General features: G+C 51.6%; 9 protein-coding genes across 9 annotated transcripts; 6 read left to right on the top strand and 3 right to left on the bottom strand.

Annotated features, from left to right (window-relative positions):
• Window positions 1-396: 396 nt before the first annotated feature.
• On the top strand, window positions 397-992 carry AUEXF2481DRAFT_8749 (uncharacterized protein; the record flags this gene model as incomplete). The annotated part of the gene is made up of 2 exons (XM_013484150.1): window positions 397-486; window positions 648-992. The coding sequence occupies 2 exons, from the start codon at window positions 397-399 to the stop codon at window positions 990-992; spliced, it is 435 nt and encodes a 144-aa protein (XP_013339604.1).
• Window positions 993-1,449: 457 nt separating this feature from the next.
• AUEXF2481DRAFT_44322 (uncharacterized protein) lies at window positions 1,450-2,555 on the bottom strand. Its single transcript, XM_013484180.1, has one exon. The coding sequence runs from the start codon at window positions 2,391-2,393 to the stop codon at window positions 1,545-1,547; it is 849 nt and encodes a 282-aa protein (XP_013339634.1). The 5' UTR covers window positions 2,394-2,555; the 3' UTR covers window positions 1,450-1,544.
• Window positions 2,556-2,613: 58 nt separating this feature from the next.
• Window positions 2,614-3,862, top strand: AUEXF2481DRAFT_44321 (uncharacterized protein). Its single transcript, XM_013484179.1, has 3 exons — window positions 2,614-3,107; window positions 3,158-3,617; window positions 3,672-3,862. The coding sequence occupies exons 1-3, from the start codon at window positions 2,725-2,727 to the stop codon at window positions 3,780-3,782; spliced, it is 954 nt and encodes a 317-aa protein (XP_013339633.1). The 5' UTR covers window positions 2,614-2,724; the 3' UTR covers window positions 3,783-3,862.
• A 118-nt stretch (window positions 3,863-3,980) lies between these two features.
• Window positions 3,981-4,644, top strand: AUEXF2481DRAFT_8746 (uncharacterized protein; the record flags this gene model as incomplete). The annotated part of the gene is made up of 3 exons (XM_013484149.1): window positions 3,981-4,053; window positions 4,106-4,236; window positions 4,375-4,644. The coding sequence occupies 3 exons, from the start codon at window positions 3,981-3,983 to the stop codon at window positions 4,642-4,644; spliced, it is 474 nt and encodes a 157-aa protein (XP_013339603.1).
• A 1,597-nt stretch (window positions 4,645-6,241) lies between these two features.
• AUEXF2481DRAFT_509020 (uncharacterized protein) lies at window positions 6,242-7,320 on the top strand. Its single transcript, XM_013484236.1, has 2 exons — window positions 6,242-7,046; window positions 7,099-7,320. Exons 1-2 carry the CDS (start codon window positions 6,538-6,540, stop codon window positions 7,142-7,144), a joined length of 555 nt encoding a protein of 184 aa, XP_013339690.1. The 5' UTR covers window positions 6,242-6,537; the 3' UTR covers window positions 7,145-7,320.
• A 1,216-nt stretch (window positions 7,321-8,536) lies between these two features.
• AUEXF2481DRAFT_44316 (uncharacterized protein) lies at window positions 8,537-10,530 on the top strand. The gene is made up of 2 exons (XM_013484178.1): window positions 8,537-8,988; window positions 9,040-10,530. The coding sequence occupies exons 1-2, from the start codon at window positions 8,915-8,917 to the stop codon at window positions 10,244-10,246; spliced, it is 1,281 nt and encodes a 426-aa protein (XP_013339632.1). The 5' UTR covers window positions 8,537-8,914; the 3' UTR covers window positions 10,247-10,530.
• A 650-nt stretch (window positions 10,531-11,180) lies between these two features.
• AUEXF2481DRAFT_44315 (uncharacterized protein) lies at window positions 11,181-12,950 on the top strand. The gene has a single exon (XM_013484177.1). It carries the CDS (start codon window positions 11,529-11,531, stop codon window positions 12,579-12,581), a length of 1,053 nt encoding a protein of 350 aa, XP_013339631.1. The 5' UTR covers window positions 11,181-11,528; the 3' UTR covers window positions 12,582-12,950.
• Window positions 12,951-13,472: 522 nt separating this feature from the next.
• AUEXF2481DRAFT_70214 (uncharacterized protein) lies at window positions 13,473-15,204 on the bottom strand (the record flags this gene model as incomplete). Its single annotated transcript, XM_013484221.1, has 2 exons — window positions 13,473-13,811; window positions 13,864-15,204. 2 exons carry the CDS (start codon window positions 15,202-15,204, stop codon window positions 13,473-13,475), a joined length of 1,680 nt encoding a protein of 559 aa, XP_013339675.1.
• A 764-nt stretch (window positions 15,205-15,968) lies between these two features.
• Window positions 15,969-18,411, bottom strand: AUEXF2481DRAFT_83303 (uncharacterized protein; the record flags this gene model as incomplete). The annotated part of the gene is made up of 4 exons (XM_013484232.1): window positions 15,969-17,764; window positions 17,819-18,172; window positions 18,225-18,307; window positions 18,360-18,411. The coding sequence occupies 4 exons, from the start codon at window positions 18,409-18,411 to the stop codon at window positions 16,361-16,363; spliced, it is 1,893 nt and encodes a 630-aa protein (XP_013339686.1). The 3' UTR covers window positions 15,969-16,360.
• Window positions 18,412-20,136: the final 1,725 nt, after the last annotated feature.

Below are 20,136 nucleotides of genomic sequence, written 5' to 3'. Positions count from 1 at the left end.
TCTCTATCTGCAAGAAGTCAACTCTCTCTCTCTCTTCCTCACTCTCCAAAATCGTTGCTTGCGCGATCCAGAAAGTGAGTCTCCTCTATCTTCCACCCAGATCTCGGAAATTTTGACGCGTTGCATCCTCTTTCATTCACGACTGACAACACTCTCTTCTCGATCACAAGATCTCTCCCATCACAACTTCCTCTTGTTTTGTTACTTCTCTTACTTGTCGCCCATTGTTGAACCTCCACCCTCGTTCATCTCAACCCTTCGCATCTTGCGTATTCCTCTTCCACTTGCAGTTCGTCTCTTAACCATCCATCATCTCATCATCTGATGCACATCTGACTTTAATTCTTTAACAGAATCAATTACCAACAACAACAACAACACCTCATACTATCCAAGATGACAACCAACATCAAGGATACTGGTCTCACAGACGGCCAAAACCGCTACCTGGCTCTTGCCTGGGTTTGCTTCGAGGTCGAGCCAAAGGTAAGACACATCCACATCTCGCAGATCTTCGGCGCATTGTGTTAAACACAAAAGCGCGTGCAAATGCTTGTTGCTCCCAAAGATCGAAGTCTCTGATATCGAGGCACAATACATCAACCACACATGGCGAACTTCAATCTAACACACCTTTCCTTCTACAGATCGATTTCGACAAGCTCTCCCTGGTCAGCGGCTCCAAGACTGCCAACTCGGCTCGCGAGATGCTGCGTGTCGCTAAGAAGAAGCTCACTGAGAACATCGCTGCCTCCACCGGCGATACCAACGGCACTGTTGCCCCTCCCAACACCCCCGCCACCAAGACTCCCAGAAAGAAGGCCGTCCCTAAGACCCAGAGCACGAAGGGCAAGGGTGGCAAGAAGCGCAAGATGACTGCCGATAGCGATGAGGACGACGAGGAGACTCCCTCAAAGCAGACTGTCACCATCAAGACCGAGCCTGCCGAGGAAGATGCTGGCGCTGGAGGTGCTGACGATGACGAGGTTTGAAGCAGTCCGGAATGCTTGAACAGATCTTCGTGCGGGAAATGTAACAACAGGAATTAATTGACCATGAAGCAAAGATGGAATCGATCAGGGGAGAAGGAAAGTGCGAATGGAAAGAAGACGCAATCCTGCAGAATGTATACTATCAGCAATCAAGCCGAGCACAAGTCAGGCAAAGTGCATTGATCGTTGGTGAAATATGTTTGCCGCCTTCTCGTGTGCGAATTGCCGTCACGCTTATAGCTGTCTCAATCACATTATTTTCGAATTTGGAACAACACCATCGACATGCTTCGTGTCATCGACTCCCTGCGCTACGTTCATCGATACGAAATGTAGCTGTGCCTTCCTACAGCTCGCTGGGGCCCTGCGATGATCATCGAGGAGAGACGGTGTGACAGTATTCTGCGACCGGGGAGAAGAGAAACGCCGTAGCAAGGATAGGAGGCTCAGACGACTCGTGGTAAGGAAGAAAGATTGGAATGTGATTAGGGTATCATTCTTGAGCTATAGTTCGTTACGTCGTCAGAAAGTGCATGAGAGGAGTGAAAACTACTAGAACATCAAGCCACCAAGCAGCATGCCACCGGCGAGACCTCCCATCATGGGCAAACCCAGACCTCCTCCGTAACCATAGCCATAGGGGCGCGAGTATCCGTAAGCTGGGCGGCCGTACATTCCGTAACCACCCATCGGACGACCGTACATGCCACCGCCCATCATGCCGCCGCCCATTGGAGGGCCGAAGGGATTGATGGTGCGGACGTTGGGCTGAGAGTAGCGTGAGCCTTGAGCACCTTGCGGGGGAGTGAGGTAGCAGTCGCGGCCCTCGCGATCCTTGCCAATGAGTTGAGGCTCGCCCGTCTGGACAGCCCTCTGCATTGCCTGGCGAAGGGCAAGATGACGCTTATATGCTTCTTGCTCTTCCTGGGCACGCTTCTTGCGCTGGGCCTCGCGCTCCGGGTGGGTGCTGCTAGTGACCTTGTCCTTTATTTTACGGCCGAACTTCTTCATACCACTAGGGTTGGAGTCTTGACGTTGGGGAGGGCCCCTAGGATCGTGATCGTCGTCGGAGCTCTCAGCGACGATGTCTGCATCTGTAGGAACACGGCTCAGACCTCTGATGCGGGCGCGTTGTTCTGGTGCCAGCGAAGCCATGTACTCGTCGTCATCGTAAGGGTGGTGCCAGATGGCGCGCTCGGTGCGCGTGTCGACGTAGAATTGATGGCTGCTCTGAGGGTCGTACTGTCTGATCCAGCCTTCGGGTACTTCACGAGCTTCGTCTTCCATGGAGCGGCGATGGTCTGGGGGAATTCCATTGCGGGTCTTGTGAGGAGTGGGGTCGTTTCTGGAGTAGGCTGGAGGCGCTTCGCCAGGGATCTGAGCTGTCGACGAGGATGCCATTGTTGTGGTATAGCGGTCAAAGCGATGTTTGCAGGTCAGGAGAGGATGGAGAATGCGTAGGAAATGGGTGCAGTTGAGTTGAAGTAGGAAGGCAGTTCGGCCGAGGATTCCTTGTCCTTGTTTGCGCTCCTGCCGTCCAATAGATGACGCTCACTGACGTTGCGCCACATTAATGGGGAAAGCTTCGAAGCTTCGATCCGATCTGGTGAGATCTACCTGGGTGAAAGCACAAGCCAGCTACGCGTGAGCGCGTCCGCCTGAGTCAATTTAATGCAGCCATGCCTTTGCTCCTTCCTCGAGTGCGACCCAATTCTTCCATCTAGCAGCAAGCATGTCTTTGAAACGCAAGGCAGCCGACATTGCTGCCGCCGAGGCCAAGAAGCCCAAGGTAAACAGCTCCATCACCAGCTTCTTCGGTCCTCCCGAAACCGTCTCGTCCTCGTCAACGTCATCGGCCACTCCAGCCAAAGGCTCAGCCGAGTCCGCTACCCCTGCTCCTGCTGTCAAGTTTGACAAGGAGAAATGGGTTGCCAGTCTCAGCGATGAGCAGAAAGCACTGCTCAAGCTTGAAATCGCGACGTTGCACGAGAGTTGGCTTGCCGTACTCAAGGACGAGATTACGACCAAATCTTTCCTTGACCTGAAGAAATTCCTCAAGAGCGAGGCCGAGGCTGGCAAGAAGATCTTCCCTCCTTCCGAGGATGTTTATAGCTGGTATGTTTATCCATGCCTGTCACAATGGCAATCCTGTTGATTATTGTCAGGTCGCGACACACGCCGCTCAACACAGTCAAGGCCGTCATCCTCGGCCAGGACCCGTATCACAATCACAACCAGGCTCACGGTCTCTGCTTCTCCGTCAGACCCCCTACTCCCGCTCCTCCCTCGCTCCAAAACATGTACAAAGCATTGAAAAAGGAATACCCTGCATTCGAGCCTCCACCGAACAAGGGCGGTTTGCTCACACCGTGGGCCGATCGTGGTGTCCTGTTGTTGAACACCTGCTTGACAGTTCGTGCCCATGAGGCCAATTCTCACGCGGGTAAGGGCTGGGAGAAGTTTACACAAAAGGTCATTGATCTGGTGTGTCAAAAGCGCACCAATGGCGTTGTGTTCTTGGCCTGGGGCAGTCCTGCACAGAAGCGATGCGCGGGTATCAACGCCTCTAAGCATCATGTGCTTAAAAGTGTTCATCCCAGCCCTCTGAGCGCTCACAAAGGCTTCGTAAGTCCACTTCCATGTCAAAGTCGCGAGAGTTTTACTGACGTTGTGGTGTAGTTCGACTGCGGTCACTTTACCAAGGCGAACGAATGGCTTAAAGAGAGGTATGGTGACGAGGGCGTAATCGATTGGAACCTGAATGTTGATCCCAAAGACGCTGGCGTCTAGCGATGTTGAGGATATGCGTAATGACTGTAATATCTATCTATAAAGTATGGACAAAAGAATGGCTATCTTCGAGACTGCACATGTTCAAATCGTAGCGTGACCCTGTCATGCAAGCCCAAAACAATTTCTTCTTGGCATGCTTGACCATTTTTCCTGCTCGCCATTTTCTGTTTAACCAACCAACCATACACGCACAAAATGCCGACAGTAAAAAGACAATCAAGAAATGATAAGCCCAAGCGCTTGCGAAAGCGCAAGGCAAGAACTGATGGTGCGTTTGATCGAGTTTGGTGGGCGCGCATCTACTGACCAACGACTTCTAGTCTCCGATTCTTCGGATTCATCAGACTCCTCATCATCTTCAGAATCTGAAAGCAGTGATTCAGAACCTACACCCCAGAAGAAGAGCGTTGTCAAGACTAAGGCTAAGCCCAAGACCAAGACTGTTCAGAGGGTACGCATTCTGACCTCAAAAGCCTTGCCCAATTATCTCTGCGCCTTTGAATCTTTCAGATATGTTTGGAGCACTCTTCTTCATGCATTCTCAAAACTCGGAAATTCGACCAAGTAAATTGGCTAACATCCTCTCCAGTCACCATCCCGATCATCTTCGCCAGAAGAGGATCAGACACCAAGTGGGCCCCAGGTTGCAGACGCAGAGGCCGAGGATGCATTCACATCATTCTACCTCCGTCAAATGACTACCGAGTTTGCCGAAGATCTGGACAAGATACGCTCGGCAGGCGACTTCAACGACAAGTCCCTCGGCCTACTGATTGGTGCTCTCAAACAAGGACGCGAATGCTTCGACCGTCACGACAGACTGGCTGTCGGAAAAGCCATCGTCGCTGCCAACCAGTGAGCGTGAGAGATATAAATCTACGACATCCTTGTGCGTATCAGAACATCCATGCATCTATACTTCTAGCTGCTTTCACATGAAAGTAGCGTAGATGGTGAGTGTGTGGAATAGCTGCTTATTGCAAGCAAAGCACGAGAGAGAGGCTACTTCCCATTCCGTTGAGATGAGATCCTATGATGTGGAGACAGTTGAGCCGTCCTAGCTGGTCTTACGGGTCCTTTCTATTCTCCTAACACTTGTTCTTGGCCCAATCGGACTTCTTCACGGATCATGTATTCTGCACCTTGGAAACTTTGTCCTTCCCAGAGGTTGGTCACACCAGATACGCGAATGAGAGGGGGGTGTCATCATGCAGCGGTAAGGGTCTTTCTGTCGGACGATTGCTCTACGATCAGCCGTACAGCCACTGGACGATATGCTTGCTAGGTTCTGTGGTATAAGCAGGGAGCTTGCAACAGTGGACCAGATTGTTGCGCACTGGAAAAACGTCCGATTCAAAGGTCACGAGAGAGGGACCGCCGGACTTTTCCATATCGAAACGGTTGTATCAAAGGGTACTCGGAGCGAAGAAGGGTTCACAGAGATTTCTCAAATACTCAATTCTTTGTCCAAAGCAAACTCGGCCAAAAATCCGAACCATGTGAATCCCGTCAGACGTCACCACGAAACAACCTTTGACTAAAATCACCGGCCCTGTTGCTTCGGCTAGAACAAATGCTGTATGTTTGCTTAGAACGTGATATTTTGCCTCGTACAGGAGAGTCGCCTTCTCGGCGAAATATTGTCCCACAGGGGATCCACAGCTAGGCTCGGGGCCTATCTATCGCGGCTTTGAAGTCCGAAATGTGGCGAGCGAGCTCTACGAGATACGTCCCGAGCACGGGATGATCACTGGGCGGAGTCGAGTGTCAATCTCGAGAGGGTACGAGGTACGCAAGCTCTGGAGCGAACATCTTGGAGGGATTGCAGTTTTTCTGCTAGGATGTCCTGGTTTGAGGGCCTGTAAATCACTCGAATTGTTTCGCTGTCTGTAGCTTCTATCTCTCTGCCCCTCGCGGTACATACTGTCTGCCGCAGCCAAAGCATGGGGAGCCGAACATGGCGTTTTTGTGCCTTTTATTGGCACTATTCGGTGGTCGCTGGCGTGAGCCCAGAAGCAACATGGCGTTTGTTTGATCCCTACCCTTATCTTTCTCAGAGCTTCATCCTTCGGAGGGTTTTGGGAATTGTGTGGTTCGAGCAGAATTCAAGTGTTTGTAAAGGGTGCACGTGGGCATGCTCCGCGCGACACGGTATGTGAGAAGCTTGTGTTAGCGATTACTGATTATGGGTCCTGCTAAGGGTGACGGATAGCTTTGGTGCTTCCGCTGGCCCAGCACGAACCTCAGTACAAAGATCTCGCTAGGCACCAGATCTTTCGATCATGATGCGCCGCGAAAGCTGCGAGGTCTTGCATGATACCACTTTTCAGGTCATCCGCGAAGAGTTTGATGAACATGTTCCTATGCTGAAGCATTCACACACAAGGCATGGCAAGCAGTACCACACGGCAACACATCCAAGAACGACTACAATTTTGGGACACATCCTTCGCGTGGTTGAGACATGACTGCACACGACTGCGGACACAACTCCTGGCTGTGAGAGACGGATGCGCAGCTAGTAGCGGCCGACGGATTAGCTTGCAGCAACTGCACCCGTAGGGAAATTGCCATGCTACATAGCGGCTCATCGAGAGACACGGTGGAGTGCAGGAGGCCGCAGGTTGGAATTCGTAGGCAAGGCGCGCGGGACGGTGCGGCTCGACCACAGATCTCCAATCAAGTAATCTGCTTTAAAAAAAAAACGACCTACTCTATGCATGCGGGATGAACAAAGTGTGTGAGCACAACGATGCGCGACCAAAGGAACAAGTTATCAATATTGGAGTATGATTTCGGAGCTCAGTTGGCCTCACATGAGGCTCCAATGTCACTAAACCGTGCAATTGACATAGCGGCTGACGCCAGTCAATCTTGTTGCCCGACTTGGAAGTTGCAAACTGGCGGCGTCATTTCGAGTTTCCAACGGCCGTTTGGCTGGCTTCAATGTTATCGAATTTTCGCGGCCGTGGAAACGACCACGGGCTTCGGGGATTTTCTGCGTTGCTTTTTTCGATCGCTCCTCGTGCGAAGGATTAATGGCAGCACGCTAAGAACATTTACCCCACGCTATCACATCGCGGCTGTTAGTTTTAGCATCGCAGAGCTCAGGCTGTCGACACCAGGATTCGTGCACTTCTCATGCTCACATTTTAGCAGTACGATTATCTGTGACGCGATTATCAGGAGATGCAGGCATGCCGATATGAGACGGCAGCAATTGGTGCTCCAGCTGAGCGTTTCATTGATGTTCATGGGACGGTACTCGGGCCTACCTTGTGCGATCTGTCCTGAATACTAACACATGCTTGAGATCTCGCATATCGTCAACGGCTTCACACCACTGCCCCGGAGAATAATCGTACTGCGTTCCAGAGATCTGAGTTACACAGATCTAAAGTGATGCTTGTCTTGCTGGCTTAGGCGTATCCACCTGCAAGATCTGGCAAAGCATTGTGCAACACTGAGACAAGAGCATGCCCTCTTGAGAACCAGGGTCCCAAGCTTCGGTTCGAAGTGCTGCGTGCAAGTTGGTCAACATCCCTGAGGCGTCATGTGAGCCGCATCTTCTGGTATCCACTCGACCCTTGCATGGACAAGACGAGGGCGTCTCATGCTGTGTAGCGGAGCTTGCGAATGCGGCGTACGAGATATCCAGATAAGCGAGGCAGTCGCCACACTCAATCGACTTTCTAATCTGTCGCCCCGGAATGTGCAGAGGTACGTACCCGTACGTTCACGGAGCCATCCATCACAGGATATCATTTGTGGAACCAGACGTCTCTAGAGTTTACCTAAGGCACAACTACAGAATTCTCTCCGGGCGCGGTCGCGTACAAACGCGAGAAAAAACTCATGGTGAAATTCGGCGTGTCGAAGTAAATCGGAGACATTTCCACCAGATAGTTGACGATGACGGAAAGCGTACCAGCACTAGGGCTGTTTACCACGGCGGCTAAGCTGTCTGCGGGCGGGCCGTTGTGCGTGCGCCTGGCAGTGGAACCCTACGATTCGCGCAAACCAAACCACTAAACACCCCGGCCGCTGGGGGGTTAGCTGCATCGAGTGTGTCTGAACGGGTACTTCTGAGCGTCCACAAGCGTCGTACGGGAACTGAGAGAGCAAGCCAGATCCAGCGTCGACAACCAAGACAAACATTTGGAAGCTCACGGCGATCAATCAACTGCTAGACCCCAAACACGATCGCGGCATCTGTCCTTAGCAGCCAAGTCAGATTGTTCTCAGCCCATGTTGTCGATCCTCAGGAACACAAGAAATATGCAGCGAGCTCTTTTGTCTGCGTGTTGCATTCCAAGCACAATCAGGAAGACGTATAATGAGTTTGGCCGATGGTGACTGTGACGGAGGTGATAATGGCTGGCGGAAAGCTGTGATCTACCTCCGCCAACAGAGGGAGCATGGCGTATGAGTTTGCAGATGAGAAAAGTGACGTGAGGTTCACAGAGCCATGCCCAAGCAGGCAGGAGATCGAGGAACGTGGCCTGTGTGCAGTGCAGCTCTCAGATAACCGAGATCTTGATTTGAGGCATGCTCCGAGCGCGCGTCCCGTTGCTCCACTTCTTCTGATCTCAGATCGGCCAATCACCATGGATCCCAGGGACACGAAACCGAGCAGCCGAAGAGGTTCAGACTCCAGAGCTGGGCCGTCGTGGTCCGAGCGGATGGAAAGAATTGGCGCGATCGAAGCTCAGCCTTTAGACCTCGGCGGCGTTCTGCCAATGACACCAGGCTGCAAATCCCAGGCTGTCTTGTCTCTAGCCCCGATCTGATGCTGCAAGGCTTTTATCTCCCCGGCCGCCCTCCCCAATCTCATCTTCCTTTTGACATCTCTCATCTCTCATCTCTCGAGCATTTGTTATTAGACAAGCTCGGGTTCAAGTCTTCACCTCGATCAACAATCACAATTCGACGACCAACACTCGACTCGCTGGTTATCACCCCTCTTGCATCTGCATCTGAGATCCCAGTACTACGGCATTCTTTCAACCTACACAGCCAATCGTTGCAGCCTTTGGCATAATTCTCCGAGACCCTTTCTCTCAAGGACCACTTTCGTGACCTTGCAAATTCGGCATAATATCCATACAAGTCACACCGACAATATCACCATGCCTCCACTCAGAACTATCCCCGCTGCCAAGCCCGTCAAGACGGAGCGCACTCATGAAGAGAACCAGGAGAGGTTTGTTCATCAGCTCATTGGTTTCGTCCCTTTGCCCTAACAGATTTACAGAGCATACATTGCCGCTTCTCGCCGCAGTGACCGCAGTCTCGAAGCCCGTGTTGAGTCGGCTCGTCGTGCATCGGAGATTCACAAGAGACGCACAGGCAGATCTCTGCGTGTGACTGAGCAAGACGTTATCAACGAGGAGATGTACGAAGAGGAAGACGACGATCTGCCCATGCAGTACCGCCGCCTCACCGCTCATCTTCAGACCTCCAACGCCGACTTCGATCGTCGACTGGCCGCATACCTCACCAACCACGTTGCCATGCGCGCCGCACTTGGCCAGACTATCGGCGACCAGTACAACCCCCAGCAATACTCAAATGCCCCTCAGTTCGCCAACCAGCTCGGTCGATTCCCTCAGTCTTTCCCCAACCCCATGCTTCCCCCTCAAATGGCAAACAGATCACCACAAACCTTCCGTGCGTCGCCTTATCCCCAACAGGACTACCGACAGAACATGCATGGCCGCTCAGCATCTATCGCTACACCCCAGGAGCTGCAGAACATGAACAACTTCCACCCAGCACAGAGCCCCAACGCTGCTTTCATCAAGCCAGAGGACCGTCGCATGTCTCTTCCTGTTCAGTCTCAGCAGACCGCTGCCAATTCACCACCACAGTTGACCTCCGCATCGCGAAGCTCATCATCCACCAGCCTCACCAATCTGAAGCACGAGGCTGCCAAGCAGGGCAATGGCCAAACTTCGCCTACCGGTCAGACTTCGCCGACGACTTATCCTTCCTACAACAATGCCACTCCCGCATTCGACCCTAGCATGATGAACATGATGCCTTTCTCCACTTCGTTGCCATACGAGTCTCAGCAATTGCTTGGACCTGCTTTCGACCAGAATGATCCTTTCTCGCAAATGCTCATGGGCAATTATGGCCAGCAGCAATCCCAACCTTTCTACACCTACAACCCCAACCCCTCAAAGTTCAAGGATGGCAGCCCTTCCTTCGACGGCATCAACCAGACTCTTGCCCCTGGCATGCTTGACAACAATATGGACAAGTACAGTACGCCAATGTCAGGTGCCGACTCTGTTCTTACACCAACATTCGGCTACGACTCCAGCTTCGACCCCATCAAGGGTTTCTCGCACAACAACGTTAGCGGAATGACCACACCTGGCGAGAACGATTGGGCGAGTCTTCTTGATTCGAACGCATGGGATGACCAAAGCTCAAACTCTGCTACTGTCAACTGAGCATACTTCTTGCTCTCGTTCCTTACTAAACTTCACTTCTATTTACTGTATAAGTTCACTCGGCTTTGGGGATTCTGGTGTTTAATGACACCTTTTGGATAATGGTTTTGGCTTCAAAATGGGAGGATATCTAATGGATGGCGTCTATGGCATGAAATATGGGACATGAAGGCTGGGCTTAGTGACGACTGAGCTTCACGAATATAATGACACGACTGCTCATCTTAACAGAGTGGTCAATTTTTTCACCTCATTGCTTACTTGATCTTGATATCCTCTGTGTTTTGAACCCTCCCAGACTTGACTGCGACCCAAGATGTATGAGAAAGATCGCATTTGTTCACGTGGGTGGCTCAGAAGCGACTTCATCGACACAGCAACATTGACCGAATTGTAAGTGGCAATGATATTATTCGCACCTAGCCACCAAAGATAGACATGGACGAAAAAGCAAATGGGTGGCAGTATTCTTGACGCATGTCTCTGCCATGTTTCTGCACCTGGGCACAGTGGGGTTTGGCCAAATGCCTATTTGTCACGGTACGCAGATTTAGCCTTGTGAGGAGGAGCGATAAGAGGGGTTGGCTTTCAGCGAAACGCGTATGCGGCGTCCAGGAGTCAGCGACCCTGTGCGAACGCTTTTTGCTCGGGGGAATACATGGCCGATCACAGGTACAAGAGTGTACGATTACTGCCAACGTCAGCTTCGTACCTGAAGAGCTAGGGCCCATGTGTGGTATGCTCTCAGATCTCTCGTACTCGATGGATAAGCGTTTCCCTCAAGATCTGTAGGGATCTGGGAGGTCGTGGGGGCATCGAGAGCAACACATGGCACAGCGCGACAAAGGCGATCGTGGGAAGGACAAACGGGAGGGGACGGATGAGCGACAATCGCGAGTAAGCAAAGTGAGACTGCTCAGACCAAGGTACAGCAGATAGATTGGGTTGTGGAAAGATTAGCTTTGCGCGAAAGATCTGAGCAAAAGCTGAGGCCGCTGGTCAAGCAGATCGCAGTGGGAAACTGCTTGCAAAAAGAAGCGACAAGATGGAGCCGCTGTTCTGGTATTTGCGCGGATCGTAACATGGGCGTTTTGCTTGTCTGTTTGCCGACCCCGCATGGCGCTTCGAGAGGAATGGTTCGATCGGGCCCAGGCTCAAAGTTCCGAGATGGCGACAGGCTTGGCCCGTCGATGATATCGGCAAGACATCAAAGATGCCGCATGTAGCATGTTAGACCAGCACGATCCGACTTCACACACAGGGACATGATGAGCCAAGAGGCATGCCTCCTACCAACCCCTCACGTACCATCCTGACCGCGCCGCTCTCTCGTCGCTGCCATATTATTGTCGCTACTCCAAGTGCCGCCGCTGCCCGGAATTCGTCGACGTCATCACCACCATGGTGTCGCTACAGCACACGACCTTCGATACCAGCACCAGCACGTAGAAATGGCAAGAGGTCGATTTTATCGACGCCGCGAAGCTATGCCACCATAGCTGGAGACCCAATGTCAGCGGGCTCACCGGACCCGTCATCATCTTCGGCACCACCAGCGAGCGACATGCCCTGGCCAAAGGCACCCAAAGGCCACTCGCATCCGACTCCTTACCAAATTCTTTCCACCACAGAAGCCGAGCCCTACAGTAAACGCCGCTTCTACGAGCTCGTGAAACTCTACCATCCGGACTCTGGCGCATGTGAGAAACATCACCATCATCATAGCGTGCCACAACCACTACGTCTTGAGCGCTATCGTCTCGTCGTAGCAGCCCACACCATTCTCTCAGACCCGGACAAGCGAAAAATGTACGACAGATTTGGTGCTGGATGGAGCGGTGTTCCAAGTACAGTAGGCGGCAGGCCTGGGCCCGGTGCACCCGCAGGTCCCTTTAGCGGCTGGCGCCATCACACCGACTCGGACATCTGGGGCAATGCCACATGGGAGGATTGGGAGCGGTTCTACGCACGTCGAGATGGCGTGACACAACAAGCTCCTCGATATCTTTCCAACGGCAACTTCATCCTCTGCGTCATTCTACTCGCTATGATAGGTGCCTCGCTGAATCTGAGTCGTGCGGAAACCGAGGGCGATAAGGTGGTGGCAGCAAGAGATCTGGTGCACGATCGTGCGAGCAAGGAGTTGAGACGTGTGCGCCAGATGTCGGAGAACAGGCCCAAAGAAGAACGTATTCAGTTCTTCCTTAGGCAGAGAGAGGCTACCATGCATGGTGTCGGTGTCGAGAGCCTGAGGAATGACAAGGTGGCTAAGCTGCTACCTGAGCAAGAGACGTGTCTCAGCGATGAGCTTCGAACAGGCGATCGCGATACCTGATACTTCTCTTTTGAGTGTAAATATACCATATCCCTGACGACCACATAAACAGGACATGGAGACGGCGTTTTGGCGTGCAGAATTAAAGACGATTGTTATCTTGTTTTGTCTCGGAATGGGAAGTTGCAATCTGAAGTGACTTCCCGCTTGCGTATCAGTCATTGGAAACACATTGTGCATTTCCCCAGCTTCGGTGGGCGTCTGGGAACTTAGGAAGGAGTGAACGTGTACTTATCGGATTGCGCTCGTCGTGACAGAGCATGTGTTTTTGTGCAGTCGTCTAGATAGCTCAGAGAAAATGGGCGTATATGCCAGATTCTTATATCTCAGCACATATTTCGGCATTCCTGTTGAAGATGCTGAGATCGTTCAAGCGCGAAAAAAGAAGACAGTTGCAGAAATATTGATCATGGATGTCAACGTGGAAGTTGTGGTGCAATATGGTGGAGTCTGCTGTGCTTTGGTCGGTCTCCGAGCGTTTCGAAATCACTTGAGCAGAAATGACATTCAGGCGTAATTGATACATATTTGATGATTCCGATGACGAAAGCTGTTATTCGGATTACTTGTAGCGATGAGAGTTGGTTGAGAAGTCGAGCGTTGAGGTTCGGGTGTAGGACTAAATTAATGGTCAGGGTGCTCCCCAAAGCGGCATTGCCTTGCAAACACTGGGCGAAGCTCCGACGAACATCAGGGCATCACAATCGGCAACCACGAATGAGCTTATGAAAGATTGCACTGGATGGTCTTATCGAATAGGTAACAGACTCTCGAGCACCGACGAATAGGTACGAAGACCGGGTGAATTGGTTTAAAAAACATAATTCATATATACGTAGCTACATTACATACTAATATTCGTAAAAGAGGTCAACCACTTCGTGCAGTTCCTTACGTGACCACGAAGCCCTTCCAGCCGTCAAGTGCATTCCTACATTCCTTCTCGTACAATGGGAAACCACCAGCGAAGTTAAGTTGTTCTCTAGGCTTGCCGGGAATGTTGGCACCCATGTACCAAGACTCGGTGCCAGGGAAGAGAGTCTTGTCGGAAAGCTCGGTGACAAGCTTATGCCATTCAGTCTCTGCGTCCTTGGTGGCCTCGATGGTCTGCTTGCCGGTCTTTTGCATTGTGGCAATGGCGTCGACAATCCAGTCACCCTGAACTTCGACACAGGTCGGGCCGTTACTAAATGCCGTGGGACCTTGAGCGCCGTACAGGAAGAACATGTTCTAGAAAGAGGTTAGTGATGCTGTATGATAGTCGGGGTGTGGGGATACTTACGGGGAAGCCGTGACAAGTCATACCAAGGTAGGTCCAGGTACCATTCTTCCATCTCTCGGCGAGATCCTTGCCCTCGGTATCCTTGAGACCCATGTTCTTCATACCACCAGTGACGGAGTCGAAGCCAGTAGCAAGGGCGATGATGTCGAACTCTCGGAGCTTGCCGTCGCTGGTAACAATACCGGTCTCGGTGAATTCGGTGATGGGTGTCTCCTTGACATTGACCACATCGTTCTCAGCTCTGTCCATCATCTCATAGAAGTTCTGCTCCAGAGAAGGACGCTTAGTTCCCCATGCGTGAGGTGCCTTGAGGGGTGCAAGGATGTCACGCTTGCGTGGGTCGGCAATTCGAGCTCTGGTCTTTTTCGCCCAAAAGTTGTATGCTTGGTCGTTCGCCTTTGCATCAAACAGAAGATCCTTATATCCAGCCAACCAGTAGCGGAAGCCACCCTCTGCCCATAGTTCTTCGAAGAACTTCTGGCGATCCTCTTCGTTGTCGTCAAAAGTGTTTTTTTCGATGTAATCGTAAGAAAATCCGGCAAAAGTGGTCAGGCGTTTCCGGTAAATCTCGGGGTACTCCGCCTTGGCGTTCTGCTGCTCCTCCTTGGTCAAGTCACGTTGACGCATAGGCAGACAAAGGTTGGGTGTGCGTTGGAAGACGGTGACACTGGCAGCATCCTTGGCTGTCTCCTGAGCGATCTGGATACCGGTACTGCCCGTGCCAATGACAGCAACACGCTTGCCCTTGACATCGACACCTGAGTCAGGCCAGAATGAACTGTGGTGCAACTCGCCCTTGAAGTCGGTCAGACCCTTCCAGTCAGGGAAGTGACGCTTGGCTGCGAAACCGATGGCGTTGATCAAGTACTTGCACTTGGCAGTACGGCCATCCTCAGTCTTGACTGTCCATGTCTTGCTCTCAGAATCGAATTGAGAACCAATGACACGAGTGTTGAAACTGACATCCTTCTTGATATCAAGCTGCTTCTCGACATGGTGAAAGTAATTGCGAAGCTCGTTGAAGTCGGGGTACTTCTGGGTCCAGGTCCAGTCCTTCCAGACCTTCTCAATCGAATACTCGTAGACGGGAACTTGTGTGTCGACACGAGCTCCGGGGTAGCAATTCCAACGCCAGACACCACCAAGCTCGTTGGCGGCCTCGAAGATCTTGACGTTCAGACCAACTTCGTCACGAAGCTTGTGAAGAAGGTAGACACCACCAAAGCCAGCACCGACAATGAGGACATCACATTCAAGCTCTTTGGCATACGTGCTGTTCTCTCCAGGGTGCATTGGTGCCTCAGGGTTGGTGGCACCAATGTCTGTTCGTAGATGTACCATGATGACGAATTGAGTGTATGAGATGCTGGATGAGAGGATAATAGTAAATGGCTTCTGCTCTTCTCGAGTTGGCGGACAGTCTTTATATGTATCCTTCGACCATCATACCACGGTATCAGTTCCGCTCGGCCTACCTTCCAAACCACCACCGTCCTACCCCCCCCTCGAGACCATTCGATCTCCAAACACAGAAACTTTACCGCACACTCTCGTGGTTCCCCAGGTTAACCCACGATCTAGACATCTCGGAGACTGGGGACTCCGCAATTCGAGTTCAACGGTCGGGTGGGGGATGCGGGGAAGACCCCAGAGAGCCAGTATTCGGTGAGGCAGGTGCGCCGACTATGCCTTCCGGCAAACCTGCTGTTTTGGCACACGTTCGTTCCATCCTACCAGTCTGCAGACTGTCTTTGGTATGGGGGTACACCTTGGCTGCGTGATCGAGGGTGACAAGTTGATCTTACCGCCAGCTGAGACGGAATTCGCTTACTACCACCGGAAAGGATGAAAGGAGGCTAGCAACTTCCAAGATCCTTTATTGATTCATCTGGCCAAGGCCATACCTACCATCGAGTCACCTCAGCAGTTGTGGTAGTCTACGGTAGAAAATTTGTGCGATTAGGGGATTTTGGTGGATTCGAAAAACACTCAAGCCCTTAAATCGGATCAGCGGAAGCCGCCTCGCGACGACCAATAATCAGTGGCTATAAAGCTTTCACTCTCATGAATCGATATAGTTAGAAGACTGTTGTTTACTGTTGATAGTCGATAAGCATTATTATCAGTGCTATGCTATGCATGTTATGTTGTGCTGTGCTGGGTACTGGGGTATTTTAGAAATTGAGGAACATAATCGCAGGCAGAAAGGCAGACTTTGTCGTCGCTGTCCAATGAAAAGACGACAACCGAGTGAAAACACAAAAGCAAACTCCTATTCCACCTCCACACTCTCCAGCGCTTGTTGCAAATCACAACGGTGTGCTGGGCACCGGACCACTGGAAAGTCTGGGGTACTGGGATACAAAACTGAAGATCGTACCAAAAAGGAGATCCGGAACGCCGCCATTTCTGAACATCATGCGACCGCTCTCTGATAGAGTTCCTTTTCGCCGCGTGGCTCATCTCGATTTTCTCTCATGGCGGGCAAACGTGCCAACTAGGAGTCAGGGAGCAGCTTGCTCTCGCTCTTGTCAATCTTGTTGGCCATTTCGGGCTCACTGTCGTCTTGACTGTCGTCAGGGATGAATTTGTTCTTCTCCATATCCTTATTAGATGTCTTCTTTGCGGAACTCTTGTTGGCAGTGGCTCTCTTCTTGCCAATCACGGGAAACTGCTTCTTTGCGACAGCCTTGCCCTCCTCGATAGCCACTTCGCGAGCATTGTAGCGCTTGGTCGTCTCTGTGACGGCTAGCTTGGGAGGCATCTTCACTCTGATTCTATTGCCGTTATCGTCCAGTGGGCGGGGCGTGTACTTCGTCTGATACCTTCGGGTGGACTTCGCATCGGACACGGCCAGGCGTTGGATCAATTCGTCCTTTGTACCAGTCAAGTCCTCGTTACGCGCCTTCAACAGATCCTTGATCTCCTGAGCGTTACAGATCCGGTCTTGGTTGTTCAGTCGGGACACGATGACTGACTTGTTCTCCTTCATACGGTTTAGTAGCATGCCGCGCGAACGAAGGATGTTGTAAAGCTCATCGAGGGTGCACATGTTGCGGGGTTCTCCAGTGAATATATCACCTAGGATGGCGGTCTGCTGAGGGCCGTTGGCGTTGTGTTCCGATGGCTTGGTGAGAGTCATGGGTTTCTCAGTGGCGATTCCCACAGCCTGAACGACTCCAGTGAACTCAGAGGCACGGGCGTTGAGGGAGGCCTCTGCGTTCTTCATGTTCTCGTTGAGAATCTGATCAGCGGTATTCTTGTATGTGTATCTGCTTCTGAGCTTTTGCTTGTCGTCGGGCTTAGGAGTATTGCCGCCGTTCTTCTCCTTCTCTCTCAGTAAGGCAGCCATTTCGCCCTTCAATTGTTTGTGGAGCTTCTTGAAAAACTTGTGCTTGAGCACTTGGTAAGCGCGAAGGCTACGTGCGGCATCGAGTGCGTCTTGTCTGCGCTGTTTGGCATTCGTGGCAACTTCAGCCTTCGCCTGGCGATATTCGTTCTCGTCTTTCTTCTTCTGAGCCTTGAGTGCGTCCTGAGTCTCTTTGCGCTGGCGAGCAGCAATTCTCTGGACAGTGTTGTCCTTTTTGGAACGCTTCTTCTCTGCGGCGGCAGCAGCCTCAAGTCGAGCTTGATCTTCCTTGCGCTGTTTGTAGGCGATGGCACGCTGTTCGCGTTCGAGGGCACGGCCTTCGGGATCAGCATCAAGCTCAGGAGGGCATCGAGCCGTTCCCTTCATTTTTGCTTCCCATCGATCCTTGCAGGCATTGGCCGAGAAGCGCTCGCGAGGAAGGCGTTTGTTGAGAGCCTGGGCTGTCCAAGACCAGCGTAGTTTCTCAAGCTTGGCCAGTTCAGCGTGAAACTTCTGGTTACCTGCCTCCACGGCTTCTCCGAGAAGGTCATCCTATATTCGATTCAGCAACAGGTACTCGTGGCGTGTAGGCAGCAAATTTCTTACCTCTTCAACATGCCAGTCGGTCAACTGCTCGTCGAGTAGCTTTTCCTCGTACTCCTGGGTCTTCTTTCGGATACGCAGCCAGCGGCAGGCGACACTTCCGGGTTCGTAGCGGGTGAGACCCTCAAGGGCCAGACGCTCAGAGATGACCTCGTCCTTGTACCCTTGCTGCTTCATGTCGACAATGATCTGATCTTCCTCGTCAAGATCGACAGTGATGGGCTTGAACGAGGGCTTAACACCACCATTGACCTTGGTGCCCCTCTTGAGTCTCTTTTGGCGTTTAGTAGGAAGGACCTCGTCCGCGGCGGGACGCTTATTCGAGGTGCTGTTAAGGAATGGGTTCTCCTTTGAGCCCTGTGTGGTGTCAGTTATACATGGATGGCCGTATCTCTCGTCCGGTGCATACCTTGTCAGTCTTATCAATGTTCTCATTGTCTGCCTCACTATCGCCTGAGTTGACTTGATCCTTGTATGGCACAAGGACAGCAGCTGCGACAACCTCAGTCAGCAATGTCTGAGAGTATCATGTGAAATGACTTACTAGGAACTCCGAAGAAGAGTTTCTCCGACATAGGACTCTGAGTCTCCGACATGCTGACCGATGTTCTAGGTATTTTTTTTTTTGGATGTGGATAGACTGTGGGTGATGGGTGAATGAATCTCACTGCAGTTTAGGCGGAGCGAGATGTGTTGCTGAATCAAGTCAGTAACGGGGCAGTATGCATGTGCTTGGGGATATGCCGGTATGCAGAATATGTCCAAGCATTGAGTGAAGACGCCGCTGACTGACGCAAGGGGGTAGATGTGACGGCCAAGGGAGAGTGTGATAGTCAAGGGAAGGACGCGAGGCGAGAGGAAAATCTCTCGCAGAAGAACTGATAGTTGACATCTACTCTACCTAATTGAATGCTTGGCTGGGGATCATCAGCGGGGTGCGCAGAGATGAACAGGGAGCGCTGTGGAGCTGATGTCAAGATCAGAAGAAGAGTCGATGAGGAGACGAGCCCTGTGTTTGCGCTCTAACGCACGGGCCTAGGGGTATCCTCTAGACGCGACTGACAGCGCGGAAGTGAACTCGTCGGGGAGGGATGCTGTAGAGCTGGTCGATGAGGAAAGGAGCCCTGTGTTTGCGCTCCAACGCACGGGCCTGGTGGTATTCTCTAGACGCGACTGACAGCGCAGCAGTGAAGTTGTCAGGAAGGGGCTTGGAGAAAAAGGAACACACCAGGCTGTCAAGAAATCTTATCGTGGTGTATCAGAGTCTGGTTCGTTACTAGTATGGCAGGTAGATAGCAGCCCTCACACAGCTTGAAATCACAAGCAGGGCAGATACCGTGACGACGTTTTGAGACTACGTAGTGTGAAGTTGTGAGGGATGGAGCGGAGAAGAAGGAAGAGTGGCCGACAAGGACAAAGGAGCAGATATATCGTGATTTGATGATGGTGATAGCGAGAAAATGATCAATCGACCGGAATATTGGACACTCTCGTTACGACATCCCAACAGTTGTGGATTGAGTAGCAGCAACTAAGAATAACGAATTTTTCTCCTTACCTTCGAGTCTCTCATTCGGTTGTCATAGCTGCAGCAGGAAATAATGACGGCGTCTAAGTGATAGCAAGCAGAGACTATACTTACGGGTGCGAAAGGTCAAATCAAGTTGTGAACAAACATACCGGTGGAGGATAGTCTGCTCATCAGGACTAGAAGCTCGAGTACTACGAGTGAGGATCGTAGTGATGACGGACGAATAATTGCGAGATCTAGCATCACACACACGCTCAGGTCGTCGTAGACCGCCGAAGATTGCGCATAGGTATATTGGCAGGAAAGCACCTTCCCGATGTCGACTTAGACTTGATGTTAGTGCAGGAAAGAGCCTCACAAGATTCTCCAAAGCATAGTCAAAAGCATTACCGTGTCGTGGTCCGGCGTAATTGTTAAGTACCAACAGAAGGAGCGAATGAGGCGTGGCGGTAAACAAAATCCATGCGTTCATCAAACAAAGCAAACACCACAGCCACCCTTACCTCAATGCCACCCATCATCTCCAAGATCATTTTCTGTTTGCAGCTGTGTACTCAATTCACGAATACATCTACACGGGCCGCTCTCCCGTTGACGAGATTTCGGTTGGCCTCTAATCTTCTCTCCGGTCTGGTGGTTTTCTACAGCTCCTACATCACCTTGAATGCTGTCTCTCTCACGCTATATTGACGATCAGAGCAGACGAAAGACGAGCTATAGCAATGCAGGATAATATACTATATGGACAAGTCTAACACAGAGAGTCAATTGAGAGACACATCTCGCTGCC

Source organism: Aureobasidium subglaciale (assembly GCF_000721755.1).
Source record: "Aureobasidium subglaciale EXF-2481 unplaced genomic scaffold scaffold_32, whole genome shotgun sequence".
Lineage (NCBI taxonomy): Eukaryota > Fungi > Ascomycota > Dothideomycetes > Dothideales > Saccotheciaceae > Aureobasidium > Aureobasidium subglaciale.
The sequence above is the reverse complement of the archived record's forward strand: the minus strand, read 5'-3'. Positions and strand labels throughout refer to the sequence as shown.

Excerpts from the sequence above, each read along its gene's own strand:
- AUEXF2481DRAFT_44315 (XM_013484177.1), top strand. The coding sequence starts at position 11,529 with ATGCCTCCTACCAACCCCTCACGTACCATCCTGACCGCGCCGCTCTCT.
- AUEXF2481DRAFT_44316 (XM_013484178.1), top strand. The coding sequence starts at position 8,915 with ATGCCTCCACTCAGAACTATCCCCGCTGCCAAGCCCGTCAAGACGGAG. Across the intron at positions 8,989-9,039 it reads CATGAAGAGAACCAGGAGAG|AGCATACATTGCCGCTTCTC; the intron begins GTTTGTTCATCA and ends ACAGATTTACAG.
- AUEXF2481DRAFT_44322 (XM_013484180.1), bottom strand. The coding sequence starts at position 2,393 with ATGGCATCCTCGTCGACAGCTCAGATCCCTGGCGAAGCGCCTCCAGCC.
- AUEXF2481DRAFT_509020 (XM_013484236.1), top strand. The coding sequence starts at position 6,538 with ATGCGCGACCAAAGGAACAAGTTATCAATATTGGAGTATGATTTCGGA. Across the intron at positions 7,047-7,098 it reads TCATTGATGTTCATGGGACG|ATCTCGCATATCGTCAACGG; the intron begins GTACTCGGGCCT and ends CACATGCTTGAG.
- AUEXF2481DRAFT_44321 (XM_013484179.1), top strand. The coding sequence starts at position 2,725 with ATGTCTTTGAAACGCAAGGCAGCCGACATTGCTGCCGCCGAGGCCAAG. Across the intron at positions 3,108-3,157 it reads TCCGAGGATGTTTATAGCTG|GTCGCGACACACGCCGCTCA; the intron begins GTATGTTTATCC and ends GATTATTGTCAG. Across the intron at positions 3,618-3,671 it reads TGAGCGCTCACAAAGGCTTC|TTCGACTGCGGTCACTTTAC; the intron begins GTAAGTCCACTT and ends GTTGTGGTGTAG.